The 26,722-nt window shown below is 39.8% G+C and overlaps 1 protein-coding gene across 6 annotated transcripts; it reads right to left on the bottom strand.

Moving 5' to 3' along the window:
* Window positions 1–835: 835 nt before the first annotated feature.
* LOC138748518 (troponin T, cardiac muscle isoforms-like) lies at window positions 836–25,896 on the bottom strand. 6 transcript variants are annotated; one of them, XM_069908863.1, is made up of 13 exons: window positions 25,814–25,880; window positions 21,005–21,051; window positions 20,885–20,898; window positions 20,512–20,565; window positions 13,323–13,344; window positions 10,741–10,798; window positions 10,006–10,122; window positions 8,485–8,562; window positions 7,605–7,718; window positions 7,298–7,410; window positions 6,799–6,889; window positions 3,095–3,138; window positions 836–983 (listed from the first exon to the last, which is right to left on the bottom strand). In XM_069908863.1, exons 2-13 carry the CDS (start codon window positions 21,028–21,030, stop codon window positions 932–934), a joined length of 783 nt encoding a protein of 260 aa, XP_069764964.1. In that variant the 5' UTR covers window positions 21,031–21,051; window positions 25,814–25,880; the 3' UTR covers window positions 836–931. The 6 variants fall into 6 exon arrangements, with proteins under 6 accessions (XP_069764964.1, XP_069764962.1, XP_069764965.1 ...); XM_069908861.1 differs by lacking the exon at window positions 25,814–25,880 and adding an exon at window positions 24,226–24,282; XM_069908864.1 differs by lacking the exon at window positions 25,814–25,880 and adding an exon at window positions 22,072–22,154.
* Window positions 25,897–26,722: the final 826 nt, after the last annotated feature.

Genomic DNA, 26,722 nt, shown 5'->3' with positions numbered 1-26,722 from the left:
GGATTGCTGAAGTTCCAAAAATTGCTACTTATTCTGTCATATAGTTCAAAAATTGGTTTGGCTGTGAGGAAAGAGATTTGGCTTACAACCTATTATTGGTAGATCCTCTTCAGGGGTTTCTGCTCCATGGCACGTCATGAATTTTGGTTTTGTGATGCAAAAAGACTTCAATGTTTCCATCAAATGAAAAAGAGAATAGGAGAAAGAATATTTTGGACTTAGAGCTTCCTCCACCATATACTATATTCCCCATCCCTTCCATTCAGGAATTTATCCATCTTCTTAAATATATTTAGTGTCCTTGGCTTGGTAGTCTTCTCTTCACAGGTGATGAATTGCTCACCATCCTCTGAAGAAACATTGCCTTATCCCAATCCTAAATCTCTTGCTTTGTAACTGCAGGTTGTAATCCTTCATTCTAGACCCTTCAATCAGAGGGAATATCATCACCGCATCTAGTTTGAACAATGCAGCTTTCTGACAGAACAGACAATCAGATTCCCTCTCAGTCAATCACTCTACTGACTGGATTTAATCTCTCCTCATACATCAGCCCAGCCACCTCAGAAACCAGACTGGTCACTTTGTATGACAAGTATATCCCTTATTGTAGAAGGTCACACCGTTGTGGTTTCACCAAAGCTTGTATAATTATAGCAACTATATAAATTTTGATCCTGATACTTTTAAAAAAGAATATAAATTTAAAAATCAATACAAATACTATATTTTAATATGCACTTTGGACAAGATACCTGCTTGAAACCTTTGATCTTTCAGATGAACACAGATACTAAGTTATGAAATGCTATGTCCAATAATGCAAAAAAGACCCTTGTCAACATAGAAAAGTAATTTATTGGTATCAGAAGCACTGCCTTAAATCAAGAGGCTGTGTCAGAAGGTGCTGCTTTTGTTGTGTTCCAGTCCTTTATTTCCAACGACCACCAACCTTGCCCTTGCCCCGGGCCGATTTTGAACTGCTGTAGTAGTTTGAAAGCAAAAATGTTTTTTCATCAAGGTCTCATTTTACAACAAATGATAAATATAATGCATACTCATTTCATAATATGGAAACAGTTCTTCCATTAAACACATCAAATATTATAATAAACAATATTTTGTGTACAAGTGCTTAATTGCTTTATTACAAGTTACAGGAACAATCATTTAAACAGACCTGCAGTAAATCAATGGGAACAGTATGAAGATCCAAGTTCCACCTTAGAACTGCACCAACTCCCACCTGATGGTTGAACCCCTCATTACTCAGCTTGATGTACAACTCCTGCTGAGGACAGCAGCTGGTTGGTGAATGCTGATCGCCAGGAGGGAATCTCCTTGACAGCAGCGTGAATTTATGAAATTATTTGTGCTCCAGTATAATCATTAAAGTACACTTCATCTTCACTTACACAGTAAAAGAAATATGCAAGAAAAAAATTCAAATAATTGGAATTTAGATTAATAAATTTAAAAGTATCACTGAAGGACATGATGGTTATTACTTCTTGACAATTTAAGATAGCTAAAGGGGAACTGATGGCTCTAAAGCAAGATTATAATTTTTATTTTAGTGGAACTTTCTGCAAGAGCCATACATGTTGTGCATTTATTCATAAATACCAGGCCAACTTGGTTAAACTTTGGTCAGGTCACACTTAGAATACTGTGTGCAATTCTCATTCCCCCATTATAGAAAAATGTGGAGTGTTTGGAAAGGGTACAAAAGAGATTTAAAAGGATGTTGGCCAGGCTAGAGGGCATGAGATACATGGAGAGATTGGACCAACTTAGCTCATTTTCGCTGGAGCTTTGGAGACTGAAGAGTCATCCTATAAAGTATAGAAGAAATACAAGTGGCAGTCATGAAGCAGACAGTTAGAATCTTTCTCCCAGGACAGGCACAGTACACATGAGTTTAAGCTGAGGGGAAGTTTAAAGGAGATATGTGGGGAAAGTAGTTTTTAAAAAACACACATAAATGGTAGATAACTGCCCTTACAATACAAATATTTACATATGCACAATTAATTGAAGTATTGAAAAATCTACACTCAATAATGCACTTCCTGTGTCCGCTACACCCGGTTCTCCGATCAGGATTTCGGAACTCTTATGTATTACACATCACCTTAAGGGACCACGGACAAAAGGGTTTCGAATTTTGGAGGATTTCAGATTTTTGGATAAGGAGGTACTCGACCAGTATAACAGTAGCACTTAATGTGTCCAGATAAAAACACAAAATGCAAGGAATATATATAATCAAGTGGAAGCAGTAGTTTAAGTTGGGCATCATGTTCAGCATGGACATATGGATTGAAGGGGCTGTTCATTTGCTATACTGTTTGATATCCATCAGTCAAGGATTACATATTATAGATATGTCATTCTTTCTTCTTGATTGACGTGAGATGATTGCACCTTTGAATAAAAGTGACTGTTTCATCAGACAACATGAATAATTCCAAATTTTCTAATAACAAGGAATATTAAGACTGTGAATGGTTGTGAAGGTGTAGGTAGGGAGGGGGCAGATGAGGCATGGGCAGGCAATGGGGGAGTGCGGATGAAATTCTAATTCAAAGGTTATGACAAAATCTCATTTGACTTCATCAAAATGGTTGCTGTTTAAATAATATTTTCATCATGGTATTGATTGGGTTCATTTTTAAATACTTTAATATCAACACTGAGACTTTTGGAAATAGGCTTTGTTCCAACTTAGAAATGTGAAAGTAAATAAAGACAGATCTAAAGACCATGAATAGACCATCAAAAACACAAAATAATTTTTAAACCAGTGTTGGAGCTCTCCAACTTGATTTCTTATTTTGTCAGTCTCTGAACAACCCTCATGGAACTGCACTGACTAAAGGCACATGCAACAATCAACTTCAGGTCTAAATGACAGACAGCGATGGCTCCCTTCTGCATTTATTTTGCAACAGTGAAAACAATTTGCACAAAAGGGCTGGAGTTTACCGCTGAGAAGACAAGTGTTGCGATTAGGTGGCCTGCTTCTTGAGTACATAACAGAAAGTTACTGGACTAAAATTACCGAGACAAACTGAGATTTGCTCTTACTTACAATTTCCCCATTTGCTCATGAACCCGGATCTGCAGCAGGCTGATCTGGAAGCAACAATAGGCAGTGAGATTGTGTACTGTCTCCATCTCTGATCTGGTGATTCAGACCCATGTGAACTAAGAAATAGCAATCTGTATACTTCAGTGCAGTGGTCCTTTGTTTCCAACATAACTAAAAAGTACCCAAAATTTAATGAATGGTCTTCAAACTGAAAAGTGCCCAGTTTTGCCAGCTGCAGTTACTTCTTTCAACTGTTGGTGAACTATGCACGATACCACAGTTCATAACCAGAATGAAAGAACCACAAGCATTAGTGACTTGGTCACTAATTCTAGACCAATTTGGAAAGGAACTTGCATTCCTGCAGATCTTTTTGTTACTCCTGGACATCCTAGGGTGCTTTGGAGCCAATGAGTTACTTATCATACATAACCATCGTTGTTGTGTAGAAAAGGCAGTGGGCAAGTTCCTCATAGCATGGTTTGTCCCAACCAAACAGCAAAAGAAAATACTACTTGAAAAATAGCTTTGTTGATTTTGATTGTGACCAGATATTTGGTGAATATACAAATCTGTTAGCAAAAGTCTTTGTATTTTTTCAAGAGTTCCAAAATTTGTGCCATGGTAGTTCTTCTCACTGACATAATAACGATTTCTAGCTGACACAGAACTTTCCATGTAGCTTGTTGTTCAAAAATCTAACAAGATAGCATGAATTATGGCTTAATACACAGTCTCAAGAATCCTAACGCAACAAAGTTAAGATGGGGAAAAAAATTAAATCACTGGTTAAGCATCCACCAGAGATTAGGGGTAAATTCTAGTCCCGGTAAGAGATAGGGCACAAAAAGATTTACACTAGTTACAGCAGGGATAGGAGGCTCAAGGTTAGAGGTTAGAAAAACTGGACATTTTCTTCACAGCAGCTTAAGGAGAGAAGCAATAAAGGGGTCAAAATGTTCTTGCTTGGACAGAATTAAAAGGAAGTTGTAGGCAAGTTTAGTCACCAGAGGACACTGAGTTCCACTGGCAGTTTGTCTTTTAAAATCAATGATTCAGGCAGCATCTAGGACGAGAAAGGAATTGTCGATGATGTGAGTCAAGGCCCTACACTTAGGCCAGAGAGACAGGAAGGATGCATTTCCATGTTAAATCGTGACAACTGGAAATGTACTGTCTGAAAGATGAGAAGTAACAGATTCTACTGGAACTTGGGGGGGAAAATTGATATACTGTACATTAGAAAATTTTACTGGGTGTGAAGAGCAAAGGTGTGACCCCAAGCAGTTTGCCAAATTATGCAGGAATATTAAGGTGAATGGTACGTAATCATTGTTTTCCCATTAACCTGGAGCATTAATGCTGTAGCTCTGAATGAACACATTTTGCTGTTCACAAATAACTAGTGGGAAAGAAAACTCAAGTCAGCAAGAACATTTAAACTCTTCAGGGAGGAAAGCAACAGAGTCATGACGAATGAAAATATAAAAACCTGCAGATGCTGGAAACTTAAAACAAAAACAGAAAACTTTAGAAAAACTTGGTAGGCCAGGAAGTGACTGTGGAAGGTGAAACCAACAACAATTCTGAATCGGAACTGGGACAGAGAGAGATGCAAGTAGTTTCTCATTTGGAGGGAAGGCAAGGATTGTGTGGAAAAAAGGATGTGAAAGGATGTTGAAATGGCTTGTTATCAGGCACAAAAATAGAGCATGTGCAATGAGTTGTGGTACAATTTGCCTGGCAGACTGGACGTAGGTGGGGGTGAGTATTTCAGTTGACCGCAGGCCTCTCAGCCAATGCTATGGTTTTATAATACGACGAAGAATAACTTTGTCACTAACAGATTTGTGTTAATATTAATCTTTAGTTATAAAATATATATATTTTTAGTAAAGGTTGATTTTAGGTGGACAGGGCACATTTGCATTTTACAGACATGACAGACCCTTGTACACTCAGAGAGGGAAGCCATTTTGCGAAGACCACAAAGTCTGCTAAGCCATTGTTCTGCTGTAAGCTTGTTTGCTTCAAAATACTGAAGTGGTTTCTTAATTGAAACTCATTAAAAATTGGTGTTTGCTTAAAAGCATTTGTGTGTACACACAGCATTCTGGGCAGGCAGCTGTTCAAACAAGCAGGGCTTTTAATTCAATGGTCCGCAAACAGGCCAGAGTCCATGGGCTCATACATTTGAAGTGGCTCTGAGTGGCCAGGGATGCTTTTTTAAGCATATATATGTGAAGTGACTTCAAACAGAATAATGTCACGTGTCAATGTGATGAGAATTTTTGAGAGAAACATTACTGGAACCAGAGGCATTTTGACTTCAGAAGAAGTTGACTATCCTGTGAGTAAGACAGGATTGAAATACAATAACCAGAAAAGGTATCGTTACAGGTTACTCCTGGTCAAAGGAGAACACAGAATAAGTGGCTTTTGAAGGAGGAAGACCACTTCTGACTGTCTATAAGAAAGAGAGCAGTTCAACCATGTCCTTTCCTATTTGGGCACTTTGTTTAACCCTTGTCTAGGTTTGTGAAATGATTGTGAAAAAAAATATAGCAACTTCGCTGTCTCTTTGGAAAAGATGACAGATCCATCGTGTGGAACACAGATCCTAAAATGTCAATGCGAGAGAGAGAAAATTGTGTGAAACATTGCTCTGAAAATAACAATTCAAAAGAAATTTGAGAGTTCTAAAGAGGTCTGATGACTTGATGTTTCAACATAATTCATTATTGCTTTTGAGCAACAATTTAGAGAAGTCTGATGCCTCACACGTACTCCATAATTGCTTTTGAACAGCAGTAAGGACTGAATTTCAACACAAAAGATTTCTGAGACTGAACTTTAAAAATCATCTCTTCAGAATTAAGCCTGAAGTGTAATGGTTTTGGTTTTACCACACACGTATCTAAATTTAGAATTAAGTCAGCGGTGTTATATTGTAAAATAATTAATAAAAATTATTTATTTTGAAAATGCCATGGGTCTTGGTAATTTTCCATTGCTGCCAACTTAGTTCGTAACAGTCAGTACCTAACCTGACACAGAAATCACATTTGGTTTGCAAGGGTGACGACAACTGCAAGTTCACTTAAATGGCTGATTTGAACAGGAAATGGTTACAATCACAATTCACTCTTCACCCCAGGTTAAAAGGATCTTTGATGTACATGCAGCTGAAAATGCGAGCATCGTGCTATGGAATTTCTGTGCACTTAAGCCCTTCCATAGCTGACCCTGGATTCATTCATGGAAACTGCAACAGTTACCGTGCCACATGGCTGGTGGGTGATGGCAATGAGATAGAAGTGACACAAAAATGCCCCTAGTGCAGTAAAGCTAAAGTTATTCAACATAACAGAGTCGGTTTTCCTTGAATCCTCTAAAGAATAAATCACATATCAATTGTGAATGGGAAAGCTTGACATTGCTATCCTGTAATTTAGCACAGGATGTGGGGGGGGGGCGGGGGAAGAGAAGGGAGGGGGTGCAAAAAAAACACCAAATGGAAGATTGGGGGGGGGGGGGGGGAAGGAGGAGGACAAATGGTTGGATGCAAGGGTGGGGGGGGGAAGAGGAGAATGATGGCCAGATGGAAGGGGGCAGAGGAGGACAAATAGCTGGACGTGGGGGGTGGGGGAAGAAATTATGGGCGGATACACAGGGGCAGGGAGAAAAATAAAGAATCCACTTACTTCATATTTCTGTCTCTTCATTTTTTCACACAAGTCGAACTTCTCTCCCTCAAGCTGGAGCAACCAATCTACTAGTTCCTTCGCCTTCTCTCTAAGGAGTGACATAATGGAGATAGACAATGTTTACTGTTATTATCTTGGAGCCATATGGACAGCATGCATCAACATCCCAATTCAACAAAATGGAGTTGCAAAAACTTTATCCCATTTGGTCAGAAATGCTCCCAGCAACCCAGTACCTTAAAAAGCAACATTCCAATTTTCTATTTTATCTTATATTTTGAAAGCAGCTACCTCTAGTGTATAATTGAACAAACATAGCTGTCAGCCTAAATGCAAGGAACAGTTAGATAAGCACATTAAATAGATCAGCTAGTACTCTGTAACAGTTAACAAGGAGGTAGCAACTTAGTGGATCTTGTTAGTGCATGCACAGATCTGCAAAATATCACTATCACAAATCTTTTTGCAAATAACCTGTTAATTTCAGGGCTCTTACTTGAGTTTTTCTTCATTAAGGTTCTCGGTATTGAGAGGTTTGCGCCTGTCTGCCAAGATCTTTTTTTTCTTTTCTCGCTCAGTTTGCTTCCTGCCACCTTTCCGGACCTCATTCTATCAGACAGCAATATGACGGTCAATACTTTGAATCAATGTTTGCTCATCCCCTTTTAACTCTCTGCCAATTTACAGAAATCAAGATTTATTCTTTGATATAAATAAATTCATCTAACCCTGTGTTTCACCCATATTTCACTCATGTATATTATGGGAATTACATTCAAGGGTTAAGATGCAACACCCATTACCTTGTGCAGGTAACTTCCATAGTGCAGCGACATATTGGACAGAACCTTCTTCTTCTTGAAATCCTCTTCTACCTTCTTTCGAAGTTCCTCCTCTTCTTTTCTTGCCTTTTCTTCCTACAGAAAATGGATTAGAATATCCCTACGACACACAACTCTTTATTGACTATAGTTTCACCTTTAATAGTACCAAATAAACTCATCCAAAAATTCTATGCAAATAGATCCACAATTTCCTATCCTTCAGGCTGCAATCAGTGAGGATGGATGACAGCACCACCTCCACAATCGTCTTCAACAATTGGGCCTGCTAGGCGTGTACTCAGCCCCTCCTTTACACCCTGCACATCCACAGGTACCACTCCGTCAGTTCACTGATGACATCAGTGTTGTAGGCAAGATCTTTAACAATTACAAATTTGAGTGTAGAAGAGAGATAGAGGGGAGTAGTGCCTTTGTGCCAGGATAACATTTCTCAGTCTAAGGAAGAACAAGGAGCTGGTCATAAACTTTGGGAAGAGGGGTAGAATTCACCTCCTGGTTCACATAATTGGTGAAAAGGTGGAGATTGTAGAAAGCTTTATGTTCTAGTTGACAACCCATCCAGTCATTTGTCCTAGTTCAATCATGTCAACACGATAGCCAAGTCAGTGCATTAGTGAGCCTACTTCTTCAGAAGCCCGAGTACATTTGGCATGTCACCTGCATCCCTTACCAATGGCTATAGATGCACAATTATCCTAGAGTGTATCACTGAGTCATGCAGGAACTGCTTTGCCCAAGACTGGAAGGAACATGGGTTGGGAACAAAACTCAGGTCATCAATAACAAAAACATACCACCTTGGCCACCACATTAAGAGTCTGTGATTCAAGCAACTTACTGCTGCTCGGTTCAGCCGCTCTTTCTCTTTCTCTGCTCGGAATCGCTGTTGTTCTGACCTTTCTGCTCTGCGCTTTTCCTGAAAGTACATTTTTTTATTTTGAAACTGTTATACAGATTGAAGAATCTCCAAGCAAGACATTTCTTAGGTTAGGCAAGTGATATATTGGCCAACAGCTACTGTTCCCAACTAATTGAATAGCAAGAAACATTTTTGATGTGTTGAATTAAACCAAGCCAAGTATCTCCATTTGATTAGGCTATGGTCAGCAATGTGTAGAGAGACACTGTTGTGTGCATGAAGCTTTCCAAAATGGTTCTTCTCCAGAGGTTTCCCAAAGGAACAGAGTTTCCCTTGGCTTCTTCATCGTTAAAGATGTTTAATCATTATCTATAATATGCCACTTTATAGTTCAATATACACAATTTTCTAACAGTTTACAATTCAAGTATATTGGATAAAGAGCACAGTCTGTCCACGAGTGCTGTTGTGCAGAGCAACTGGAAATTTACATTGCTGGAGTGTAGCACATGACAAATTATTTACCAGTTTACGTTTTACAAAGCATCATTGAATTTTTAAACATCAATTATCCAGGGCAGCATTAAGTTGTGTGTTATGAAAATACATTAATCATGGATTTGGGTTGAGTTGATATTTTTGCATAATTTGACATCTAGCACCTGTATTAGAATACAACCAAGACTATGTGATTTAAAAAAAATCCCGTTTTTCTTGGATTCAAACACCCTGTGGGAAAGAAAATGAGGATGATTCAATTCATGGTGTTAACTTGAGTGAGCTATCGCACCAAGCTTTCACATGTAGATTCACGTTTTTGATTCTGTTTGCATTGAAAGTGGCACGATATTGGTGACAATAATTCCCAACACAAACATTGCTGCCATCTGCCCTGGTGTGTCTGCTGGCTTTCTTTTAATCACACTCAATAGTTAAGTACATGTTGCTCATGCAGTGCAGACAGAATTGCTCATCAAATAGCCTTTTGTGCATTGTTTTTTTCTTGCAGGTGTAGTAATATTCTAGCCTCTCAATTGGAAGGTTCTGGTTTCCTGGAGTACAAGGACCCTCCACTTCAGTGGGAATAGGATGCTGCAGGGGGAAAGATTCCCTTTTGACGGGACGCTCAATCAGAAGCTCGCAGCAGAACTCCATAGCCCTATTTAGAAGATGAGCACACAATTTATCCCTGATTTCTTGCCTCTTAATTATTGTCATTCAATGCTCTTAAAGTAATCTGGTATTACCAAATTGTGCAGATTTAAATGACAACCATTTACATAATAGTGCACAGCAGAAAGCCAATTTTCTAGGAAACAAAGAAAAAATATCAAATAATTTTAGATCTTTATAAGAGACTGCATTTTTATAATCTATACGAATCACTGAAATTTCTTGGTCACAAACAGCAAGTTATAAATATAGACTTAAACGTGCAGCAAATACATGTTAGGATTATTCAACATTAGGCTGGTGATAGATCTATCCACTGAACCTTACAATTCTCTCTTTTAGAGCAACAAGTTCCTCTTCTTCCCTCTTTCTTCTCTCAAAATGAGCCTCAATAAGAGCTTGAAGTTCCACAAGATCCTTTTCCATACGCTTCCTCTGGATGTCCTGAAGTTAAAAGGAACAATTTTTTTACATTTTTTTTTTATACAAACAGAGAAGGCAAAGAGCTTCTACAAATACATCATAGAGCAAGTACTTAGAGGGGCTGCAATATGGTATTTCACTCAGCAGGGAGAGAATCTGACAAGTAGGGCCAGTCAGATTTGAAAAATCAAGCTCTTGAATAATGTTTCTGCTTAAAGAGACTTTATAGTCAGGGGAGAGTTTGTAATATAGGTCTTCAGATCCATTTGTTGCTTAGAATAATCTAATAAACATAAAAGAATAATAAATGGGAAAATCGCAAAGACATGCAAAAAAAGAACTGCAATTATCAGAGGTAATGGATTATGCATAATTTGCATCCCTTATTTAAGGAAAGAATGTGCTGGCAATTACAGTAGTTATAAAAGGTTCTCATTCTAATTCCTGGATTGAGAGGGTTGGATCTATCTTCTTTGGAGTTTAGAAGAATGAGAGGTAACCTAATTGAAATATACAAAATTCTGCTAGAACATGAAAGAGCCATCGCTGAGATGTTTCTACTGATAGGGGAAGATCGTTCAAGATTAGGGAGTGTATTTAAAAGTTGCATTAGATCGGTCATGCAAGAAGTATACTTGCATCAAAGTCAACTTTTTCACCATCGGGCATTTTCGGTGCAAGGTTTGGCATAAATAATCTAAAGGCGAGAAAGAGGGAGAGAGAGATTAATTTATCATCAATTTGGATTTATGGAATAGCAATACAGTTAGTATACAAAATTACTGTTGCCAATTTCAGGTTCAAAATACAACAGCAAACAAGTTCTCGCATTCCTTGGAGGTAAACAAGATGGAAAACTGGAGCAACACACAAACTAGCAAGGTGGTTGTAGCCTGTAACATTGATCCTCTATTCAGCAGGGTTTCCCAACCAGGGGTGCTCAATAGCATTCCAGGGGGTGAGAGATAGCATTTCAGTTTTTTTAAAAAAATCCATACTCCTTCAATTTGGATATGTCGGATAATGAAGAGCTGAAGGAAGATCTTATTGAACTGCGCACAAATCGTGTTCTTGAAATACAGTGTGAAAGCAAAACCTTGGAACAATATTGGTGTTCGGCAATGGACACCAAGACTGTGAAAAAGCACTAACTGGGCTCATCCCCTTCGCGACGACATACTTGCGTGAGTCTGGATTTAGTGGCCTTTTGTCAATCAAGACAAAATCTAGAAATCGCTTGGGTGCACAGGCAGACACGCGGATCGCTATCAGCAACAAAGGGCCACGTTTTGAAAAACTCAAGCAATAAATAGGAACAAAAGAGTCATTAAATTTAAATTGGCATATGAACATTTGAACATTAGTTCTTTAATTTTTTTTAAAAAATATTTCATGCATGGATGAAAATTTAATTTTTTTGTAGGGTTTATGCAACTTATAATTTGTTGTAATATTTTTTCTTTTCCACATGTTTCATTTTTGTTTATATATTATTAAAAATTGATTATACAAATTTGTTTTGGTCACCTTCACCTTTATTCTTAAATAAATTATTACTTTAAGGGGTGCAAGAACATATTAAAAATTTTTAGGGGTGTGGGGCATAAAAAAGGTTGGGAACCACTACTTTATTGCTTCCCATGGATGCTGCCTGACCAGCTGAGTTTTATGTGTTGCTCACATTTCCAGAGCATCTTTGCAATTATTCAACATCCTCCTAATATGGCATAATGAGAAAATAAGGAAGCAAGACAATAAAAAGAAAATGATTATAATTGTGGCCAATAGCTAGGTACAGTAAATTAGCTTTAAAGAAAGTCTTAAGGAGGGAGAGGAGAAAAGAAAATGTTTAGGAAAGGTATTCCAGAACTTGATCTTTGCAAGCATGCCCACAGACATGGGGTGAAGGACAACAATCCAGGATTCAAGGTACACAAAGTTCAAGGGCAGTAACAACGACAGGCAAGATGAGGCTAAGGAACTAGAATATCAGAATTTTAAAACTGAAGCATTTGGGGACCATGAGCTACCATGAATTCATGTGCACAACAGGTAATGGGCAAATCTGAAGATGCGATTTTCACCATCAATAGCCAAAATAATAACACTGAATCTGTAACATTATGGAAACATAAGCATGCAGCATTGGCAATAGAGAGGACAGGGCACAACAGCTCATCAAATACTTTAGAAGGCTTTGGTTCAGCTTTTGGTAGATGTCAGGGAGAGGAAATAAATCCTTTGAAGGAGGGTACAGATAGCAACTATGCTATATTGAATACACAATTGGAAGAAATGCTGTTCAGAGGATTAGAGGTCAGATAAGCAGCCTGGCAACAGAGAAAAGGGTCAGAGCACTGATGGCATTATCAATGTACACAAGTTATTTGATGTGGTTTTAGACAGCTGAAAATTAGAGCTGAAGGAAACGCCATCACATTCAAATGGATAATGGAGCCGAGATACTGTGGTATCTCCTGTATTTAACTGTGTTAAAGAATGCATACAGTCATAAAATAAGCAACGTTCCCCCAGTCACAGCACTGCACAGAATTTACTTCCGGAGCAGCTGATGGAACCTTTGCCCTGAATCAGTGTTGTGAATTCGACTTGTACTAGAAGAATCTAAACCTGCTATTGGTATTGAAGGGGTCCCATCTTTTGCACTGAAATGCTAAGGCCCTGCCTGAAATCCTGTGTGGATATTTTAAAATTCTGCAGCACCATTCTAAAGAGGAAGGATGTCCGTCAAAAGGTCCAGCCTTAATTTTTCCTCAGCCTTCATCCCGATCTTACAGTTTATCCCACCACAATCAAGGGGCTTGCTACATACAAACGGACTCTTCAGCAACAAACTCAAATGACTCATTTAAAGACTCTTGCAATACAAGGATTCCTCCCCCCCACCCCCCTCTCTGTGTTGCACAGTTTGTTGATCTTTCTTTCTTGGTTTACGTGTTTATGTCAAGTACAGTTTTTTGCCACTACCAATAAGTGGCAATTCTGCCTCACCTGGAGGAAAAAATAATTTTAGGGATGCATGTGATGAAACAGATTGTAAATCTGATAACAGATTAAAGCAATAAAGGCCCATGTACTCAAAACTTAAGTGTTGATGTTCAGCAAGGACTTGGTGAACTGAGGGAACGGCTTCTGTGCTGTATGACTAACCTGTCAAAACATTTATTCATGTTCTACAGGTGCTAAAATTCATGACTTACTTTGGTTTAGGCTTTGCCTCTTCTGCAACAAAGGGAAAACAAATCAAATAGCATATTAGTGGCCAATTATACAAGATTTTTTTGACAAACAAAACAGCTTTGGATAATTCAAGAATTACAGATGTGTACAGAATTTCTGTGGCGTTATCTTATTTTACAAAGTAGAGATACGATGTTTAGTGAGACCCATAGCTAATGATCAAAGATAATGTACATGATAGACTAATATTCCAGAGGTCATTATAAAGAACAGGAACAAGAGTTCAAATCCCACCGTGAAATTTGAAAATGTAAAAATCAGTTTAAACATTATCCGGAATTGAAAGATATAATCTAGTATTCCTATTGAATTGGCAGAACACTGGACTTCAGCTGCTACAAAGTGCGTGTGCTCTGAAGCTCCTACTTGCTTTCGGCAGCCATTTGGGAGCGACTTGGCTCAATGTACAGGAAGTGAGTTAACAAAAGGAGAAGAGGGTTAAGCCTCTCTAACTCGCTCTTAAAATTAAACCAAGAATTTTGCGATTTTCTTGAACTCTAATTAGATACTAGGGCTAAACATGGCAGTCATACGGAATCTCACACAGTTCCCTGTGCATCTTCACATCTTCTGGTTTCTTTCACTCCTAACAGGGATTCATCATGAGCAAGCACCTCCAGGATAAGTACCATCAGTGGATCTTCCATTGCATTGTAACAACATAACTGGTATTTGCCTTTTCAATACCACCCCATTCAACTGACTTGCTCCACTTTGCCAATTGGTATAACTGCAGACCTGTGTTCTTAAAGAACAAATCAAATCTATGTTATTATGGAACTTATTTAAGTTTATGTGGTAGAGACCACCTTTTACTTGTAAACTTTCAATCCAGAATGTACAGGTAATCCAATGGCCCATTTTGACATGCATCTTTAGGCTTCTTTCAGATGCATTCTACGCTAAGAATGCGCCTGAAGAAGCAGAAGCGGCCCTTTAAGATGCCGTTCAGGTGGCAGCGTTTAATGCGCAACGCTGGCCACCTGAAGGACACAGCCGCACAGGATGCGGCTCTGAGCCCACTCTGGCTCCTGTCCAGTGTCAGCTGTGATCAGCAGCCTGACCCTTTCACATCTGCTTTCAGCCCATTGCATTCAGGTGGCTGGGGAGCCACTGAGCTGAGCTGATTATCCCTCTTGGAGAAGGGTTGCGTAGCTCACCTCAAGAGCACCTCCTGCACATTCAGGTGGCCTCAAAACAACCACATAGTGCCTAAACATGCGGCTTTACATGCAGGGCAATTGGCCACCTGAAAATGCCTTTTGAAACTGTCTAAAAGGGTGAAATGAAACGCTGCATTTTCTACCTTTCAACACCTTCTCATTTCCCCCTTGTATCTAATTAAATCATTTTGATTTAACTTTATATTTAAAAACAAAACTAATTTGATTGAGCAAAACTAAGCACTGAGATTAAGGACTTTTCAAAAATGTTTCGCTCATAGGATTAAAAATTACAATACCTTCCTCTGCTTCTCCTGGTAAAAAGAGAATAAAAACGGTTAGATTGGAAATGTTTTTTTTTTAAAAATCAACTTTAACTATTCTTTCTAGGTGAAAAATAAAATTTCTGAAAGAGCACTGTGGCTAAATTATTGGACTAATATCCAAAGGCCAGGCTCATGGTCTGGAGTTTGCTCAAATTCCATGATTAATCAGCAATACCTTCCTTTCATTTAACGCCCAAGAACCTTCTAATTAAGGGGTTATGCTTGTCTAATAATAATTCCCCATGAAACTGAATCACACCCACTTCTCAACTAAGGAGTTCAAATTTCCACCGCAACTTAGCCAGCTTTCACCTTTAAAAAATTAATCCAGGAAGACAGGAATGTGAATATTATTCTAAATAATGCATAACAGCTATGTGCTCATTAATATCCAGATCAATTCATACCATTGGTGGTCAAGAACCTTAAATTCCTGAGAGTCTTATCTTCTATGTTCTATGTCTATGAGTCAACATCTCAGAGGATCTGTCCTGGAGCCTCCATGTTGATGATACAATCACAAAGAAGGCTCGCCAGCAGCTATACTTTGTGAGGTGTCTGAGCTGTTCAGTATGTCACTGAAGACTTGTAAACTTCTACAGGTGTCCTATGGAGAGCATTCTGGCTAGTTGCATCACTGCCTGGTATGCCAACTCTCAGGACAAGAATAAACTTCAGGGGGTTGTTAACTCGGCCTGCGTCATCACAGGCACCAGACTTCACCCCATCGAGGACATTGACATGAGGTGGTGTCTTTAAAAAAAAAAAAAGACCCCCACCACCAGGCTAGGCTCTCTTCACTCTGCTACCATCAGGGAAAAGGTACAGAAGCCTAAAGTCAAGCACTCAGCGGCACAAAGGCAGCTTCTTCCCTGCTGCATGAGATTCCTGAATAATCAATGAACCACAGACACTGCCACATGTGGATGGTTTCACTATGACGCTGCCACAAAACACCAAATTTTATGACTAGTTCATGACAATAATTTCCAACAATTTTAGATAAGCAACTTAAATTGGCAAACATCCTGCATTCCCAGGCTAAAAAGGTTTCGTGCCAGCACTCCAACACAGTAGCCCTCCTCTCCAGGCAACACTTCCTGATCATACTTTTACATTTGATTCTTAAAACAGGAAACAGATATCAATACCTTTGTCTGCCAATAAAGGACAGGAATACAGTTATGGTTTTCTTAACGTAGGGATGTGTTAAAGCAACAGATCATTTTGGCTCTTTACGTGGATCAAAGGTGTAGATTTTTACATACACACACCATGTTAGACAGTGAAAAACAAATAAGAAAATACCTTGTGGAGGTTCTGCAGGTTGGATGAAGTTTGAAGAAAAAGGGAGAGACGAGTTAAAATCAGGTAAATTGAAAGCAAATTTCAGCTTTTTACTTTTTGTTAAATTTTTTTTTAGAATCATGACACCTGCATTTGCCCGATAAATTCTTGGTGACCAGGCCTCGAACTGCTGCAGTTGCTTGGGTGAAGAAACTCCTACAGCCCCCATGACAATGAAGGGTTAGCAGCACCCTTCCGTCATCTGGCATGTGAGAGCGAAGGATGGTGGATGGCTTGGAGAACCTGTAGTTATGGTGTGTTCATGTGCCTGAAGGCCTCATCTTTCATTGAGGTAGGAGTTGAGCATTTGGGAGATGCTATTGGAAAGTAATGTATTGCTTTTTGTAACTGGTGCACACACAATTTGTCAGAGTTGGCTGGATGATACTGTGATTGTGAGCTTTTTAAAAAGAGTTGTTGAATATGCTCTCATCCAGGCAGGTGGTGAGTATTCCATCACTTTCCTGACTCATGCCTTGCAGATGATGCAAATGCTTTGAGGTGCCAAGAAGTGCGCATTTCCCGCAGGATACCCAGACTCAGAGTTGTTGATGAATGATTTAGCAGAGCTTTTGAATGTTCATGATCGGGGAACCAGGCAATGATAGGTCATTGAACGTCAAGGGAAGGTGGTTGCAATTACTTGCAACGTCAGCTCATGGATGAATTTTGCCTAGTCCTGCATGAACTGAACGTTATACAATCAACAGCAAATACTGTATCTGACCCGAGGATGGAAGGAAGGTCATTGATGAAGCAACCTGAAGATGATGATGGCCAGGACCCTGTCCTATGGTGACATCTTTAGGCTAAGATGATTGACCCCCAAATCACCCCAAACATGACTCCAATCATTGGATTCTTTTCCTCCTCACAACCATTTACTTTAGTTTGACCAGGACTCCTTGGTGCCACCCTTGGCTAAACACAGTCTTCATTTTAAGACCACCTATTCTCTCCTCACATCCTAAAATCAACTCTCTGATTTATTTTTGGAACAAAACTGTGCTGAGAGTTGAAGCTAAAGGATCCCAGACAAACCCAACCCAAATATTAATGGCAGATTATTAGTGCACAAGTCCTACTTGGGGAACCATCAGCAACTCCTTTTCATCATTTTTGAGTGGATGTGGTTGGATTTGTCCAGTTTATTGTGAACTTGACATAACTGGAAAATTTTACACACTTGGCAAATTGTGAAACTACAAAGCAAATCAAATACAGGTAAAACCTTTCAATTCCAAGCCATAACTGGTTTCCTGTGATATTAAAAAGAGCCAAACACATTAAACCATTCATGACTCTCATAGAACTCACTATGTCTCACTTTTTTTTGTCACTATTACATTTCCAAGTTTATTTACTTTTAAAATGCATTTGATTCTACATTTGAATGAAGACTATTTGGAGATCTAGTTACAAAAGGGCCATCTTGCCAAGTCTCCCAGTTCAGGAAATTGGAAGACACTGACCTCAATTATTCAGGTGTTAAAATTGAAAAGAGGGGAAAACATCAAGTCAAATGTTGTGATTTTCGATCATGCAAGAAGGGGAAAGCAACCCCCCATGCCAAAAAAGACAACTTCAAAATGAGCCTGACAAAGTTATACCAGAATCATGGAAAAATGCTGAATATTCATCATTGAATCTGCCAGGAAGATTAACATGGTCTTTCTTTCTAATTAGTGACATACATTTTACTCAAAGACCCACAAGATAGCAGTGTAGGAGCAACATCTTTGTTGTCAAGACACAGTTCAGTTTTCCTGTAATGAATGTGGTGATAAAACTGTGGCCGTGTTGCTAAGAAGCATTCAGTACATGTTCATTGGAGGACTCTACAATGTGGAAAATATAATCCAAAAAGTAGGTTAAGGTAGTGGTTCTTAACCTTTCTCTTTCCACTCACATACCTCTTTAAGTATTCCCTATGCCATAGATGCTCTGTGATTAGTAAGGGATTGCTTATGGTGGTATGTGGGTGGAAAGAAAAAGTTTGAAAACCACTGTTTTAATCGTACCTCATTGACTCATTATGTGCACGGTTTCAGAACTCCAAAGGAAATGGGCCAATGACAATTTTTCTCTAATGAGATATTTCAGTAACAATTGGGACCAGAGCAGTGATTCTCAACCTTCTCTTCCCACTCACATCCCACCTGAAGCAATCCCTTACTAATCAGAGAGCCCCGATGCATAGGGATTACTTGAAGTGGGATATGAGTGGAAAGGAAATGGTTGAGAACCACTGGGTTAATGTTAACAGCTCAGAATTGGTGAAAGGTCAGAATGCACAGAATGCACGTCAAGAGCTTCCTGCAATTTTTAGTATTAAAAAAAAGCTTGAATCTGAAAATTTTGCAACTAAAATGAGGTTAGAGAAAAGCAAATTAATATATATTCCAATATCATTGAAAATTGCAAAATTAAAGCAATGGATGTTATAAGAAAGAATACTTTGAACCATCAGCTGGCCTGCTGTGTCAGCGCAGTATCTTCTGTCAAGGGAATAATAGAAAATAATACAGATAAGGAAAATACTGTGTTTGGTTGACACCAAAACATGCATGAATTTTAAATTTAGATGTACAACATGGTAACAGGTCCATTCAGCCTGTGCCACCCATCAGCACATTTTTTTTGAACGGTGGGAGGAAACCAGAGCCCCCATGGAAAACCCATGCAGACACGAGGAGAACATACAACCTCCTTACGGACGGTGCAGGATTCAAACCCTGCTGTAACAGGGTTAACCATGCCTCTCTGATTAAAATGATGGTTAAGTATAATATATACCAATGCAGTTCTTGAGATGATCCATGCAATCATTATGGAGGGTGCAATAAAACAACTAAAAATTAACTTAAAATGAACAAGCTGATGTTTCTCATTTCTGGCACTGACGGTCGATTTCAACAATTCACAGACATTTTATTAATGACACATTAATACATGAAATGATTTAAAGTTTTCTTTCAACATTCAACTTCTACCTGTGGCAAATAATACATTTCAAAAATGATTAAAAATCTGCAAATATATAGTAAGAATATGGCCACTGATTGAGGATTGGAATGCATTAGAACAATTTCAGAAGGTTGAAAATTAAATATTACCAGAATAGGTATCTCAATAATCCAAGTATGCAATGATTATTTTGTAATGCTAAAAAAAAAGCGAAATAAATGACAAATGATTACATCCAAGGCAAATTCTTTCCTAATACTTACCTTTTTGTTAAGATGAGAACTGTTGGAAAATGTGCGTGAATCCCCATTAAAGTATATAAATACCAGCAAAGCTTTCCTTTAAAATAAGCTCATAACTAAGTATAGTTATTCCAACGATGCTGGTTTTCATTATAGAATAATTTCTTTTTAATTATTTATTTTTATTATATAAAAGATGCTTATAGCTGACTCAAACAGGCATTCCACAGCAGAAAAGGAATTTAATAGAATAATATTTGGAGAAAAAGGGACAAAAAAAAATTGCTATGCGAATAGGGAAAAAAAGTCAGATTTAGTACACACATATTCCCCTACTATATTCAGTATTTTGTGTTCTGCAAACTCCCACAGAATTGTCGTGTTTTCATTTTATTGACTTAGTTCCATCTGTGACGGTTTAAGTTAGGAACGTTGGTCAGAGCACAACGACTTCAATATAGGCCATTCAGCTCCACGCCAGCTCCCAGCAGAGCAACCCCATGATACCCATTCTACCTTTCAAACTTCTTGTTGCTCTGCAATATATACTCCCTCACGTAGTCATCAAGGGAGCAGATTTTCTGTAATACCTCCATTATGGGATTGCATGCAGTAACCGATCAATCTACCACCACATCTCTGGGAGGTCAAGACTGAACCCAAGTCACCAGAGCTGTGAGACAACAAGACCACTGTGACGCCAGCTAGATTAGGAAAACTACTCATCTTACATGAGAGCTGGAGCATACATGTAAACTCGAGTACAAATAGATGCAAATTCAGTTCAATAGGTAATCCAATGAGTAGTGCCTTTCACAAGGCAATGTCCTGTCACATGACCAAATCGTGCTCAGATCACTACAGAATTAACTGGTCATCATGAATCGCATTGACAAATGCCAATTATCAGCATGCAGCCATTGGGAACACTCAACATAGTTTAAGCACATCTAATTTCTTAGTGGTCAATGGCTTGAGGGAACACAGGAGGAGATAGATAGAGCCATTGGCAAAACTAACTTTTATAAGTAGCAGAGCTGACTGAAATAAATTAACGCATACAGAGCAAAATAGTTCTATTAAGAACACAGACAAGAATTTTACCTTCTTCCAATGTGGCCTCTTCCATTAGATTTTCTTCTTCCTTTATTTCTTCTTCTTTGGTAAATATTTTAAACAACGCATTTAGTTCCATTACAGTCTAAATTCAAGAATATTTACTGACTGTACCAAGTTATTCCAACTATTCAAATCTATAGCATGTTGCAAAAATTTGTCATTTTTTTTGGCATAAATCTTTTTACTCCTCTCATCCATTTTATTACCTCATCACAAACATTTTTGGTAATTAAATAAAACAAGTTACATTCAAAAATATATCTTGTGCCTTCTTTGGCAGATGCTTCCTCCTGCAGGAAGTAACGTGAAAGAAATAATATTTGTCAAAGCAGCAAAAAAAATATTGTTAGTGTCTTACCTTCCTCGTTCTCCCTGTCACAAAAAAAGAAAACAATTTATTCAAAACAATAAAACAACTGTCCTTTCCTTTTGACTGCAATATATTGAAAGATTTAAAAAAAAAAATAAAAACACTTACTGCAATTCAGTCTCAGTTTCTGCCATATTTGCACAATTGACACGTTTCTAAAAAATTAGAGGAAATAAACTAATTTTTTTAATGTGGCTTCCGCAACAATAGCTCAATACATTTTTTGCAGGAAGAAGCGGCTTCGTCTGGCCAACGTGCATAACTTTGAAATGTTTCTACACCTAAATAAATGCCCCAAAATACTACAGCACAACAAACACTCAATTTCCTGTCAGTGTGCATTCTTCTGCCTCCCCACCATGCTTCATGGGGAAAAAAATGTCCACACATTACAAATTTTGATTCCTTTGTTACCCAACAACTTTGCCTTCAAAGTTTGCTATTTTTTTTTAAATTTAGAGCTATAGCATGGCAACAGGTCCTTCCAGCCCATAAGCTCTCTCTTATATGACCAATAATCCTACTCACTCTGTGTCCTTGGAATCAATACCCGAAGAATACCTATACAAACTCCTTTCAGACAGGGCCAAATTCGAACCCCTAGTCACTGGTGCTGTAAGGGTGTTGCTACTCTGTGTAGCAGATTAATATTCTCATACAAAACGGATATCATGCTTAATGGCATCATGGATCCAGCTGACATAATCCACGTTGCCACCAAGCCTGTAACATATGCTGTGCCTGAATTAATAGCAAGTAACAGTTGGCTCTGAACTAATCTGCTCTTTATTTTTTCCCCTCATTGTGATCATGTCCTTTTGCCTTTGAGATTGCACATGACAAGACCCCACCAAGCCTACATCCTACCAAGAAAGAAAAAAACTCTTGCAAAGGAGGAAGAGGACATTGCATCTTCATTCAAGACACCATCCCAAACAATGGTACCCTGGAGTCAGTCAGAGAGCTCTGAGATACTCTAGGTCTTTCATACAAAAGTAGTGAAACATGCAGGTCTGCAGATTCTGACGTTGAAGTAAAAACACAATGCTGGAAAAACTCAACAAGCCAAACAGTGTACTTGAAATGGTAAAGATAAAGATACATAACAAAGATTTCAAACTCCAAGCCTTTCCCCCCCCCCCCCCAGCATTTTGTTTGGGTGCATGTTTCCATACCTTGATGAAGGGCTCAAACCCGAAACATTGGCTTTGTGTCTTTATTTTTGCTGTATAAAGTATTCTGACCTGCCGAGTTTCTCCAGCATTGTGTTTTGCCTTTCATCCAAAGAGTCTGCTCTAGACATCCTCAAGCATGAGTTATAGAGCAGCAGGAGGGGCAGTGCTGCAGGAGTGCCGCACTGGCACCTCAAGGGGCTGGCATTTTTGGTGAACTCCTGCATCACGGTACAGCACAGAAATAGATCCTTTCATTCTAAGGGATAGACGTCAAACATGCATATACATGAAACCTACACTAGTTCAATTTCTTTAAGCCCACAGACAACTACCCCAGAGTCTACCACTCAACCACCAGCTTGGCTTTCAAACAGCGAGACACACACAGAGGACTGCAGACAGATCAAGAGCAAAGGAAACACTGCTGACTCCCTGTGGGGCAGGGTGAAAATTAATGCCTTGATTGTGGACTACGTTTAACCATAACCATATAACCGTTTACAGCACAGAAACAGGCCATGTCGGCCCTTCAAGTCCGTACCGGTTCACTTGAACAACTCCACTAGCTCCTCTGCAAACTCCTGAGGAAGTAGAGGCTTTTTTCATGATGCCATTGGTGTGTTGGTTCCAGGAAAGATCTTCCGAGATAGCGACTCCCAAGAACCTACATTTGCTCATCCTCTCAGACAATTCAATGTGGAAAAAGCCCTCAAATCTTTTCCCTTTCATCTCAAGGAGACAAAATGGGAGAGTGTTTAATTAGGGAAGTGCAAATTACGATGGGATTAGAAAGCAACTTGGAAGAGTAAATTGGGAAGAGTTTTTTTTTTCAGGAAAAAGATAGCCATGGTGGACAAATGACAGGTAATTTACTGTGGATCAGAAGAGGAATGGTTTTCTTCTGACACTGACAGGAATTCAGAACCCATTGCATGGAGTAGTGGTTCAGAGAGGTAATTTCACCATATTATTGCCAAGGAATGGAAATCTACAGGGCAAGTGCTGGTAAACCTTAGATGGTTACTTCAGGGACAAAGTGGACTGAAGAGCCTGATCTGTGCTCTATGAATGTATGAACAGTGCAACTCCAATTATCCAAAATCCTCATTTATCCGACATTTTTTTTGACCCAGAAGTGATGTCTGTTCGGCTCAGAACTTTTTTTTGGATAATTGAGGATTTCAGAAAATTTTCAAATAAATGAGGATATCTGAAACAATCAAAAATCCTCAGTTACCCAAAAAATGTTTTCCCCCAGAGCCAAACTGACCTCACAGGTTGAAAAAAAAAATTGGAAAAACCTCCAAGTAGAATTTTGAGCTTTTGATGTTGGATTTATCTTATTTCGTTCAAGTTTTTTTGATAAAAATTTCATGCTTAAAAAACCTTCCCTTACTTGTTGCTGTTTAAACACTGTTACGTGCTGTTGCTACTGAGCTGTTTTTTCCTTTAAAAAGATCAGTTATCCAAAAATAGGCCATTCTGGATCATCGGAGTTGTTCTGTATATCCCTACAATCTCTGTAAATTGTTAGGTCAGTAAGTATACAGGTCCACATCACAAGGATGCCAGCTTGTTTGTAAAGAGTCCCAGGACTACTGAACTCACAGGACTTCATGACAACACTACAAGAAACATCAGAGGTATTGAACTACTGTGAATCTGTTGGTAACCTTTTACCCACGTCTCCAAATGAAGCAATAATCCTTCATATGAAGTGAGACAATAATCCGAACCTTAGTGCTCCATACCAGGAATGAGAATGCTTGCAGGGCTAAAAGGGGTCACATACTATAGACAGTACTGATGCCCAGATGACAAGGGAGTAAACTATCATCCTCCCTACCTGTTGTTGCACACTGCTATGCCAGGAATCTGGTCGAGGGCTCAGCTGAACATTAGTGCCCCTGGAGCTATGAAATGGTTATTGCTGTTTAGCTCAGCGTGGAATAAGCCACCCCACAAGAGAGTGGGGTGCATAGCATATGCAACCTGTTGCTTGTGAACCACGTACTGACACATCCCCTGGATTCTGCAGCAGCTCTCATCACTTCCAATTGGATGGAATGGAATCTGCTATCTGCCCCTCTATTTGTGTGGCTGTGCAGTTCTCTGGAGCTAAAGCTTTCTCCATGGTTGTCAATGTTAACTCACCTCCACTGGAAAACTCCTGGGTTGTGAACTATTTGCTATCATTCACCAGCAAAGGCTCACATTCAACGCGCATCCAGGACACCTCCTCCTTCAAGGCCTTGTACTTGAGCACTGAGCCACTGCACAGCTCTCCCCAGCTGCTCCATCACTAGCCCCTGCACGTTGCCTCAGCGGTTCACTTCACACCATGCCAAGAAACAATGAGATTGCCATTTAACTTAATGGGAGTACCATCAGAAGGCAGCGGTTCAGAACAGGTACCTGCATGAGCCTGCAGTGTGTGCATGTCTTTTGCGAACTTCAGAGGAGCACGTGTTTAGGCTCCAGGGCCAACAGCACAAGACCTATTAGCACTGCATGGCACAGCATTAACGGAGGTATCAGTGATAATCTTCACCACTTATGTCTTCAATAAATATTTGCTTTGGCATTTCAGTCCAGAAATACACATCACCAAGCTTCACAACGCTTGGTGTTTCAGTTTCATTTAGCCCAGCATCTTATAGTATTTATTTCACTATATTTTGAGTCAGACAACACATGAAGGCATTCAATGGATTCGCAAAAGCCAAATGCAGCGACAAGAATCTTTAACTTCCCTCCAGGCTTGTCATTATTATCAAAACCCAGAGGCAATGAACTCACATTTTGGGAAAGAGTACTTGTCCCCTTAGCGTGTCCCCACACCAAATAAAAAATAGAAAAGGACATATTATTTCAAGTTCAATATATTGCAAAATTTCAGATCTGAAGGAAAAGCTACCCAGAAAAATAATGTTTTTTTAATATATATATAAATCCATTCATAAGATTACAAGACCATCACCTCCCCTTCTGATCCAAGGACATGCAATAAAGTTGATGCATGCTATTATAATACCTAGGCAGTTACAGAGAAAACTAGTGTCTTGGTAGGTGAAAAGGTACAGGTGAAATTACATTGGAATTTTGGAGATTACTTATAAACCTCTCCTGGAGGAAAGGTCAAATCCAATTCCAGGTTCTCACACTGCTGGATTTCCTTTGCGTGGGTAAAAAAACAAACCCATGGTTCTCCTGCTTCAAGAGAGAGTGCTTTTGAATTCCTTGCTGAGATAAATGACAGCCAGACATGAAGCAGACTCCTGCTTTTGTACCCTTCCCCTTTTTAAAGTTCTTGCAGTCATAGTTGCCACCTGATGCTCTTTAAAGACAAGATCTCACTCTAACATTTGCAGCCAAATCCAGACCCTAAAATTACAGGGAGGCAACAATAACGTATTTGCAGCAACTAAACTATCTCAAAAAGTGGAGCTCATTCACGTCCTGCCTCTGGAATGAGCCTCTTCCCCCTCCCGCTTTCTATCCTCACCATTGCCGAGGTACGAGAGCCGAAGGTTTGCACCTCCTGGCTCACCTGCGCCTACCTGTCCCCGGGAGCCCCTGCGCCTACCTGTCCCCGGGAGCCCCTGCGCCTACCTGTCCCCGGGAGCCCCTGCGCCTACCTGTCCCCGGGAGCCCCTGCGCCTACCTGTCCCCGGGAGCCCCTGCGCCTACCTGTCCCCGGGAGCCCCTGCGCCTACCTGTCCCCGGGAGCCCCTGCGCCTACCTGTCCCCGGGATCCGCCGCTCGCTCGCTCGCCTGGAGCACTGCGCGCCCCCCCGCGCGCAGCCACATTTAGCGTGCGCGCCTCCCCCGACGGCTCGTGACCGCGCCTCGCCTTCCCATTGGCCAAGGAGAAGCCTTGGGCAGAGGGGAGGAAGGAGGGAGGGGGCTACATTGGTGCGCAGGGGAGGGGCTTTTTCAATGGAGGGGGAGTTGGAGCCTTTGATTGGCCTTATTCATTGTGTCCTTGGCGCTAGGCTGAGCAGGTGCTCGTCTTTTGTGGCTCCTGGGTCTGGCTGCCCGTCATTGCTTGGTGTTACATTCCTAATCTGCATCAGATTCCATTAGCTGTCAGCACTAGCTTTGTAGAGGCCTTCTTGATTGAATAGAGATGACCCCACCACAGGGGGCTGGGGAGCTGTTCATCTCTGTGTCATTGCGCTGATCGTTGCTGAAGCGATCTAAATTTAATTCCACTGCCCTGCCAAATCCAGAAGCTGTCCATATCTGCCTCGGAATCTTCAGTTAATTCAGGAACAAATCTAGGACTGTGCAATCTGGGTGTGATAACAGCTGATGAACAGTCAACATATTGTTTCCACACCAAGCAACAACCCCCACCCCCACCACCACCACCACCAGCTTTAGCTGCAAACATGGTCAAAGCCTGGCTCCTGTCATCTTCTTGCTGAGTGTTGGGTGTGCCTGTCTCTGGGCATTCTGAGAAGTGGAGTCCCTTCAATAATTTTTATCTCAAAAATCTGTTCATTAAAATACATTTGGGGCAATTTCCTTGTACTGAGTAATTCAATATATTTACCTACTGCGTCAATGGCACTCCTGTTTTATCGCCTAAACTTGCATCAATGATATGCTTCAGAGGCCCCTCACAGAAGTCTAATGGCAATGGGGC

The sequence above is a fragment of the Narcine bancroftii genome, chromosome 13, assembly GCF_036971445.1.
Source record: "Narcine bancroftii isolate sNarBan1 chromosome 13, sNarBan1.hap1, whole genome shotgun sequence".
Taxonomy (NCBI): domain Eukaryota; kingdom Metazoa; phylum Chordata; class Chondrichthyes; order Torpediniformes; family Narcinidae; genus Narcine; species Narcine bancroftii.
This window is presented reverse-complemented; position numbering and strand designations above follow the sequence as displayed.

What these genes read in the sequence shown, in the direction of transcription:
- LOC138748518 (XM_069908859.1), bottom strand. Translation starts at nt 16,367, where the DNA reads ATGGGGGCTGTAGGAGTTTCTTCACCCAAGCAACTGCAGCAGTTCGAG. An exon ending in AGCGGCTGAACCGAGCAGCA is followed by an intron (nt 7,719 to 8,484) that starts GTAAGTTGCTTG and finishes CATTTTCTGTAG; the next exon opens with GAAGAAAAGGCAAGAAAAGA. An exon ending in TGAAGAGACAGAAATATGAA is followed by an intron (nt 3,139 to 6,798) that starts GTAAGTGGATTC and finishes TGTTGCTTCCAG; the next exon opens with ATCAGCCTGCTGCAGATCCG.